Source organism: Capsicum annuum, chromosome 8 (genome assembly GCF_002878395.1).
Source record: "Capsicum annuum cultivar UCD-10X-F1 chromosome 8, UCD10Xv1.1, whole genome shotgun sequence".
NCBI classification, from domain to species: Eukaryota; Viridiplantae; Streptophyta; class Magnoliopsida; order Solanales; family Solanaceae; genus Capsicum; species Capsicum annuum.
In genome coordinates, this window is record NC_061118.1 from 152,149,273 (window position 1) to 152,159,491 (window position 10,219).

The following is a 10,219-nucleotide window of genomic DNA, read 5'->3' on the forward strand; positions in this document are numbered from 1 at the left end:
TTTTCTCACTTTATTTGGGTTCTTTTAAAAAATTCTCTATTTTATTACAATTTCTCTCAATTTCTCTATTATGCTATTATTTACTGAATTGTATCTGAGGTTGATATTGTTTCTGCAAAAATAGAGTAATCCAAATGAAGAAAATTCTCTGAACTGATATTAAGATTAATCTATAAATTTCATCTCCATATATATTCAAAGAAAGATTAGAGGTCATCGAGTTTAGAGGAATCTATGTATCTTCATCCTAATACCTTTTTGCATCATTGGTAATCTTTTATTAAGGTTTTCTTCTTTTATTTTTATTGAAATAATAAGCAAAGATGATGTAGGTGATTAGTGGCATACATGTAAATCAGTGTAACTGTTAGTGGCTGATGTGTCGATTAAGTTAGTTAGGATTAAATTGAGTGGTTAAGAGGATTAGGCAGTTATATAAAAGACCAGGTGTAGATATTTTGTAGACTCACTCTTGTACATTTTACAAAGTAATGCAAACAGTTAGCTTTCTCTCCCTTATTTTGCCTAGATAAATTTCTCATCTCTTTCCAGTGATCCATCAATGGTGGGATTTTAACATGGTATCAGAGCCAGGTTAGGCATATCAAAGCTACACCTTGGGCTTGCAAAAACATTGTTGATTTGTTTCAACGGATTTATAGTTTTTCTTCTGTGGCTAACAATGTTGGATTTGGATATTGATGATCCTCGTCATCCCCTGCACTTACAATCGTCTGATATCTCAGGAAATGTGATAATCTCAATCCAGATAAAAGGATCTGAGAATTATTCGGTCTGGAGCAGAGCAATGACAATTATACTTCGAGCTAAATGAAAGTTAGGATTCATCGATGGTACATGCAAGAGGAGCTTGTTCAAGGGTGATACGGTAGAAGAATGGGAACGTGTTAATGCCATGATTTTGACTTGGATTATGAACACGGTATCTAAGGAATTGGTGAATAGAATCGTGTATGTAGATGATGCTGGTGTAGTATGGATGGATCTCAGGGTGCGATTCGATAAGGTGAATGGGTCAAGAATCTACAATTTACATAGAGAAATAGTCACAATTTCTCAAGGTACCACTAATATCTCTGACTATTAATCACGATTATTTTTATTATGGGGTGAGTATCAGTCTTTGATTCCTAGTATGTGTGGTTGTGCTAAGTTAAAAGAATTTCTTGTTCATTTGGACCAACAAAAGCTTTTCCAGTTTATGATGGGATTGAATGAGTCATGTAGTGCTGCTAGAAGTCAAATTCTCTTAATGTTACCAACTCCTTCCATCAATCAGGCTCATGCTATGATAGCTCATGAAGAAAGTCAGAGAATTATTTGTGAATCTAATTCTGGTTCACATGGAAATGTAGTGAGTGAAATGAATGAAGGTACAACTTTGTTGAGTATGAATGAAAATCAAAGGAGATACAATACTAGAGACAACCAAGAGAAGTTTCATAACAGTCAGCAGAGATACAATGTTGCTGACACTCCTCAGAGATTTGAGAAACATAGAATCTTTGGCCACTTATTTTGTGAATTTTGTAGAAACAAAGGGCAACACAAAAGAGACTTGTTATAAAATGGTTGGTTATCCATCAGGTTTCAAAGGAAAAAAAGCCAATATACAGGCAAACTAATGCAGTAATGAATGACAACAATTCCTTTGAAAGTGAAGACGCAGGTTACAGAGCAAATATAGGTAACCATAATGGATATATGCTGGGTAGCCAATACCAGAAACAAGAAAATATGTAGAATGTACAATGTCATAGGGATATTGATCATGAGGCAAGCAACAGTACTAGCGGAAATCATGGATTAGGAATGCAGAATTATTTCACTAATGAGCAATATGATCAGATTATTGGACTTTTGAACAAAGAAAAAGGAGAAACAAATGTACCTGCAGTTAACATGGCAGGTAATTCTACTTTTAAATATGCAGGGAAAATAATGATTCTTGGGTTATAGATATAGGATCAACCAACCATATGACTAACAATTCAAAAATGTTGACAAATGTGACTGATTTACCAGATTTCAGAAAGGGTAATGTGCATCTACCTAATGGTAAGAGTGTGCATGTTACTTATCAAGGTACATGTAGCATTGGGAAGGGTTATGAGATAGGAGAAGTCCTATATGTACCTGACTTTAAGTTTAACTTATTTTCTGTGTCAAAACTGACAAGAGAACTGCATTGCTCAGTACTTTTCTTTCCAAAATTTTATGTGTTCCAGGACCTATGAAATGTGAGAGTGAAGGGGATTGGTAAAGAAGACAGAGGTCTATATGTTCTTAAGGTTGAAATCATGATGAAACACGAGATCTGAATGTCGTTAATAAAGTGAATAGTTGTTCAGCTGAAGTCTCCACAGTAGATTTTGAAGTTTGGAATAAAAACCTTGGACATATACTTGCAAGTGTGATGAAGAAGATGGATATACAGAAGCATAAAGTTCCTATGTACAAGTTTAATAATTGTACAGTGTGTCCATTAGCTAAACAAGCGAGACAGTCTTTTCCTTTGAGTAGTACTAGATATACTGTAATTTTTCTATTGATTCATATGGATTTGTGGGGGCCTTATAGAGTTTGTACTGGTAATGGTCACAGAAACTTTTTGACCATTTTTGTTGATCATTCTAAAATGATATGGGTATAGTTGTTGAAATTGAAAAGTGACTTCATTCTTATGTTTAGGCATTTTGTTAAGATGGTTAATGTGCAGTTTGGCAAGAAAATCAAGATGATAAGAACAGATAATGGTGTAGAATTCCTTAGTAAAGAATGTAAAGAATTCCTATTAAACAGTGGCATTGAGCATCAAACCAGTTGTCCTCATACTCCATAGTAAAGTGGAGTAGTTGAGAGGAGGCATATATATATCTTGGAAATGGCAATGGCTATCAGATTTCAAGGTAGTATACCATTACATTTGTGGGGTGAATGTGTACTTGCAGCAGTCTATCTCATTAACAGGATAGCATCTGTTGTTTTACATGGTAAATCTCCCTATTAAGTGTTTTATCACTCTAGTCCCTGCTTGACTCATTTCAGAATGATGGGTTGTTTGTGTTTTGGTAGCATTCCTTACATTATTGACAAGTTTACACCAAGATATATAGCTGCTGTGCATATGGGGTATGCTACCTCTCAAAAGGCTTACAAATTATATAACTTCAAGACTGGGAAGATGTTTATAAGCAGGGATGTCATTTTTAGGGAGCACATCTTTCCTTTCCAATAGATGAAGCAGGGTCATTCTCTTTCTGTATTCTTAGAATCAGTAGATGTTCCTACGCCAGTGTTTATGCCTACTCATGATGCATTACCTTCTGCCAATGCACCATTTACATCTTCTCCACCTGTTATAGCTCCAAGTGAATCACCAGTTTTATCTTCTGATCCTTCTGGTCATCTTTAACATATTCCAGTGCCTTCTACATCTCACAATATTATTCCAGTATTGAGAAAGTATTCTAGAGGTTTTGAAACTTCAGCATGGGTGTCTGATTTTGTCTGTTCTCATAAAACTAGGTCAGCTTGTAAATATCCTATGTCTAATATGTTAGGTTACAGTTCACTTTCATCTTCTTCTGGAGTTTATGTTGCAACACTTTCTTTTGATATTGAACCTAGTTGTTATGGGGAAGCCATCACTAATCCCAGATGGGTCGATGCTATGTAGAGTGAACTCAATGCTTTAGTTCATAACTATACATGAGAAGTAGTGGACTTACCTAAGGGCAAGGTTCCTATTGGTTGTCGATGGGTATAGAAGATCAAATATAAGCCTACTCGAGAAGTAGGAGGTTTAAGGATTATCTTGTTGCTAAAGGTTATAGCCAACAAGAAGGTTTAGACTACCAAGAAACCTTCTCTCTTATGGTCAAAATGGTCACAATTCGAGCTGTATTAGCTTTGGCTGCTATGAAGAATTGGTCCTTATAAAAGATGGATGTTTATAATGCTTTCTTGCAAGGTGTTCTTGAATAAGAAGTTTACATGCAACTTTCACCTGGATTTGATAGCCAAGGGGGGAATAAGAGTTGTAGGCTACTCAAATCTCTATATGGCTTAAAGCAAACGTCTAGACAATGGAACCTAAAGCTCTCTAATGCTCTTTTGTTGGCTGGTTTTATTCAGAGTCAGTATGCTCATTCTCTTTCCATATTGAACAAGCACGACAACAAGTTATCATACTTGTTTATGTAGATGATTTTCTAATTACCGGTGATGATGATGGTTTAATACAGGAAGCCAAAAATATCTTACATAAAGCATTCAAACTTAAAGATCTTGGTACTTTAAGGTATTTTTTGGGCATTGAAGTTAATAGGTCATAAAAGAGGATTGTATTATATCAAAGGAAGTATGATTTGGAGATGATAGCTGAATTAGGATTAACAGGTTCAAGACCTGCTTATACATCACTGGAGCAGAATCACAACTTGACTAGCATGGAATATGATAAGCACTGTAATGAAGTGGAAGATTCGGCATTGGGTGATGTAAAAAGTTATCAGAGATTGGTTGGGAAACTCTTATATTTGACACTAGCTACACCAGACATAGCTTATAGTGTGCAAAAACTAAGCCAGTTCATACAACATCCCAAAAAGTCTCATTTGGAAGCTGCGTATAGAGCGGTGAGATATATTAAAAATGAGTCTGGACTTGGCATTCTGTTAAGCTCAGGAGGAAACGTATCATTGAAAGCATATTGTGATGCTAATTGGATAAGCTGCCCTAATTCAACAAAGTCAGTATAGGATTTCTGGTGAAGTTTAGAGGTTCATTAATTTCATGGAAGTCAAAGAAACAAAACACAGTTGTAAGAACCTCAGCAGAGTCAGAATACAGAAGTATGGCTTTGACAGTCTTAGAGTTTATATGGTTAACAGGATTGTTCAAGTTCCTGGGAGTTGAGATTCCTACTTCTATTGAGTTACTTTAGACAGTAAAAAACTACGCAGATAGTAAATAAATCAGTTTTTCATGAGAGGACAAAGCATATAGAGATTACATGTTATTTTATAACGGAGAAGGTGCAACAAAAGCTGATACATCCAGTGTACATCCCAACCAGAGAACAAGAGGATGATTTACTCACTAAAGGTCTTTGAGGAGCTCAACAAGAGGATGATACATCCAGTGTACATCCCAACCAGTGAGATAGTAAATGACCATCCTACCCTTGCCAAGGGGTGGCCTTGGAGTGTAAGTTTATTACACTTCAAGGCTCATCTCCACACTTAAAAACATTTAATCTATTGGAAGGCTTAAGTACAAACTCATACACACCCATTTGTATGAACATAGCTTGGAGTTTTTGTAACTCCCGAGCTTGGTTACGTGTGAATGGCCATGAACTTCCTGGATTACTTGTAGAACTTGTTGGACAGCTTGGTACACCCATATCATCCTCTCTATCTTTAGAGGAATTTGACCTCAAATTCAACATTTGGTCATCCTTAACCGCTTCCACTAGAGAAATATCACACACGTTGAAAGTGTTGTGCACTTGGTATTCCGGGGGAAGGTCAATCTTGTAGGCATTATCATTGATTCTTTCAAGTACTTGGAATGGACCATCACCCCTTAACATCAATTTGTTCTTCCTTTGATATGGAAACCGATCCTTCCTAAGGTGCACCCACACCCAATCTCCTGGTTCAAGAATGAGTTTCCTTCTTCCTTTGTTTGCCCGCTTTACAATCTCTTGATTTTTATTCTCAAGTCGAAGATGCACCTTCTCATGCAACTTTTTCATAAAATCTATTCACTTTCTTCCATCTAGGCTAATCATAAGATCACTTTGCAAAGGAGTTAAATCCAAAGGGGTAAGGGGGTTGAGGCCGTATACATACTTAAAGGGAGTCATTCCCGTACTTGAGTGTTTGGCACAATTATAGGCAAACTCAATCAATGGTAGGTATTCCTCCCAAGAAGTCAATTTTTCCTTAATAATGGAACCTAGCATAGCACCCAAAGTCCTATTTACTACTTTTGTTTGGCCATGAATTTGTGGGTGGCAAGAAGTGGAGAATAATAACTTGGTACCAAGCCTACCCACATGGACTTCCAAAAGTGACTTAGGAACTTAGAGTCCCTATGGCTCACAATGGTCCTCAGAACACCATGTAACTTGACAACATTATCAACAAACAAAGAGGACACACTAGGTGCATCATCACATTTAGAGCATGGAATAAAGTGTGCCATCTTAGAAACCCGATCAACCACAGCAAAGATACTATCCCGACCTCTTCTAGTCCTTGGAAACCCTAACAAAATCAATAGATATATCAAGCCAAGGATGTAAAGGGGTGGATAGCGGGGTGTACAACCCATGAGGTTGGATCTGAGATTTGGCTCCTTTACAATCTGCACATTGGCCGCAAATCCTAGACACATCCTTGTGCATTTTTGGCCAATAGAATTGCTCCTCCAATATTTTGAGGGTCTTTTCAACCCCAAAGTGACCCATTAGACCGACATTGTGTGCTTTCCTCACAAACAACTCTCTCCAAGAGATAGAGGGTACAAACAATCTCCTACCTTTAAACAAGTAACCGTCAAAGTTGGCATAGGGATTTGAACCCCTAGATGAATCCTACTTGTCCCTACCCTATTCTTTGCATTCCCTATAGACAGGAGAAAAGTGAGGGTCCTTGGGATACAATTCCTTTAAGATCTCAAAACCCATCAAATTTGAAGATAAAGTAGGAACAAGAAGGTGTTTTTGAGACAAAGCATCGACAACCACATTGTCCTTACCCTTCTTGTAATGAATAATATAAGGGAAAGTTTCAAGAAACTCAATCCACTTGGCATGCCATTTGATAAGCTTATCGTGTGCCCAAAGATGCTTCAAGGACTCATGGTCCGTTCGAATCACAAATTCTTTAGGCCATAAATCATGTTGCCAAGTGGCCAAGGCTAGAATCAAGGTATACAACTTTAAATCGTACGTAGAGTAGTTTAGAGTTGCTCCTTTGAGCTTTTTGCTAAAGTAGGCAATAGGCTTCAATTCTTGCATTAAAACCACACCTATACCAACTTTGCTAGCATCATATTCAACCTCAAAAGTCTTATCAACATTCATCAATTGTAACAAAGGGGCCGAGAGGAGCATAAATTTCAAGTTCGTGAAGGCCTTAGCTTGTTCATCTCACCACTTGAAAGGCTGATCCTTTTTAATCACTTCGGTGAAGGGGGCGCAAATGGTGCTAAATCCTTTGACAAAACGTCTTTAAAACTAGCCAACCCATGGACGCTTCTCACTTCACCTATTGTTTTGGGAGTTGGCCAATTTTTTATAGCGTTAATCTTAGATTCATCCACTTCACCCTTCTTTAACTCACCACAAAACCGAGAAATACAACTTCTTGGGCACCAAAAGAACACTTTTCTAAATTAGCATATAAGTTCTCCTTTCGGAGGATATCAAACACACATTGTAAATATTTTACATGCTCATCTAAGGACCTACTATGCACCAACATATCATCAAAGTAGAAAACAACAAACCTTCCGATAAAAGGCTTCATCACATGATTTTTTAGCCTCATGAAAGTACTTGGAGCATTTGTTAGGCTGAATAGCATAACCATCCATTCATAAAGACCAAATTTGGTCTTGAAGGCGGTTTTCCATTCATTGCTCGGTTGCATATGGATTTGGTGATAGCCACTCCTCAAATCAATTTTAGAAAACAAACACGAACCACTCAATTCATTAAGCATATCATCTAGCCTAGGAATAGGGTGACAATATTTTACCGTTATCTTATTGATGGCTCGACAATCAATGAACATATGCCAAGTCCCATCTTGCTTGGGAAATAGTAGCACCGGGACCACACAAGGGCTCATACTCTCCTTGATATACCATTTGTTGAGGAGTTCTTCAACTTGGCATTGCAATTCCTTGGTATCTGTCGGGTTGCTCCTATAAGCCGGTTTGTTGGGCAATTGTGATCCCGACACAAAATCTATTTGGTGCTCAATTCCCCGAAGAGGGATCATCCCTTGTGGAAGTTCTTTGGAAAAAACATCTTCATAATCCTTAAACACACAAGAAATCAAAGGAGAAATAGAAGAATTAGTGGGGTTCGTGTTAAAATAATGTGCCAAAAAAGCATGGGTGTCTCCTCATCATGATCCACGAAGAGCTCCTTCTTTCTAACCAACATCACCATATTTTCTTTTCTTTTTGATGTTAAGCCATCCCCGAATATCCCCTCTATCCCACCTACGGGTTCACCTTCTTTTTATTTATTTTTGGATTTCTTCCCCTTTTCTTTCAACTCTCTTATCCTTTGATGCAACTCATTCACTTGTGAAATGAAGTGTGACCTTTCGTCCATACTTCTTAAGTGTATATCGATTAGAACTTCCATCATATTTGGTAAACCTATCATATTGCCAAGGTCTACCTAACAACAAGTGACACACTTGCATTAATATTACGTCGCAAAGAACTTTGTCGTGGTAGTTTCCTACCTTAAACCGTATCACACATTGCCTCATAACTTTTAATTCACCACATTCATTCAACCATTGCAACTTGTAAGGGATAGTATGAAATGTAGTTGGCAATTTCAAGAAGTTTACCATAGCAACACTAACAACATTTGTACAACTACCACTATCTATCACCAAAGTGCACACACTTTCCTTCACAAGGTATTTAGTATGGAATAGATTCTCCCATTGGCCAAGATCATCTATTGCCTTGCTAATCATGGAACGCCTCACTAAAAAGTTTAGAACCACGCACTCCCCTTCTTGTGGATAAGCATCCTCACAATCATCATCATTATCATCATTATGTGGCTTATTTTCGGGTTCCTCTCCATCTCGAGGATTGGCCTCATTCTTTTCTTTTTTCAAGACCCACTTCCTCACCAAGGTAATACAATATTCCTTCCCTTAGGATCACATTGCATCGGTTTGGGCATTCATTGGCTTTATGTCCCCAACCTTGGTACTTGAAACATTGGAACCCTTTAGGATTAGGATACTTATTAGCTTCTTGCCGGGGAGAAAATTTATGGACTGTTTAAGGCTCAAGCAGCCTCATAGTGGCTGGTCCTTGTTTTTGGGCCAACCTGAAGATGGTTGAACCATATATTTGCTCCTCAGCCAACCCGAGGTTGATGGTGCCTTTGCCTTGAACGACGACCTCTCTTTAAACTCCCTTTTAATCTCAAGAGCCACTTGGAAAATTCCTTCAACGGTATCAAACTTGTGAAGCTTTAAATGAGTGGAGATCTCTTTTTTTAACCCACACTAGAACCAAATGATGTCATGGTCAATTTATTCTCCATGAAGATCAAGCTTCAACATGAGTTGTTGAAACTCATCATAATATGCCATCACACTTCGATTCCCTTGTCACAAATTGTACAACCTAGCAAGCAACTCATGACGATAACTTTTGGAAAGATACCATTGCCTCATTAGATACCTTAACCGAAACCATGGTGGTGGTTGTCTGATATAAGTATAACTAACTCAAGACCATTCACACGTAGCCAAGCTCGGGAGTACAAAAACTCCAAGCCATGTTCATGCAAATGGCCATGTGTGAGTGTGTAATTAATTCATCTAAGGGATTCCATGTTTTGAAGTGTGAAGAGGGGCTTTGAAGTGTAAGTTTATTACACTCCAAATCCACCCAAGACCAAGGCTAGAATGGTCATTTTCCTTTTATTTTGTAGAGTACTATAAATAGACAATAATAGGGATATTTCTTGGACTTAGTTCATTTTTAATATTGAAGAAACACAAGTCTTGTAATATTTTGAGAACTTCTCGCTCTTGTTCTTAAGAGTGAACCCAAAACTAGACAACAAAGTATAGTAACACTTTTGTTGTTCTTTGGCTAGAAACTTGGGGGTCTTCAGGTTCATGAGTTCCTCTTGATTAAAGTAAGAATTTGGTGTAAATATCTTTTTGTCTTAGGGTCCTAATCTTCATGTTAGGGTTCTTAGATTCTAGGATATTTTGTGTCAAGTTACTATCCATCATTTTGTAATCTTATTGTTTGTATCTTGATATAGTGAAGCCGTGTGGGGATCTTTCGATTCACTATAGTTATTGCAATCTTGTGTTATTTATCTATCTTGTTGAATATTGTCGTTGTTGCCTTGAAAACCTAGAGAAGCCGAGTGGGGCCTTTGATTCTCTAGTGATGTTGT

The 10,219-nt window shown here is 37.5% G+C and overlaps 1 protein-coding gene across 1 annotated transcript; it reads left to right on the forward strand.

The window, feature by feature from the left end:
* The first annotated feature begins 4,397 nt into the window (after positions 1-4,397).
* Positions 4,398-4,784, forward strand: LOC124886673 (uncharacterized mitochondrial protein AtMg00240-like). The gene has a single exon (XM_047395562.1). The coding sequence runs from the start codon at positions 4,398-4,400 to the stop codon at positions 4,782-4,784; it is 387 nt and encodes a 128-aa protein (XP_047251518.1).
* The last annotated feature ends 5,435 nt before the right edge of the window (positions 4,785-10,219 follow it).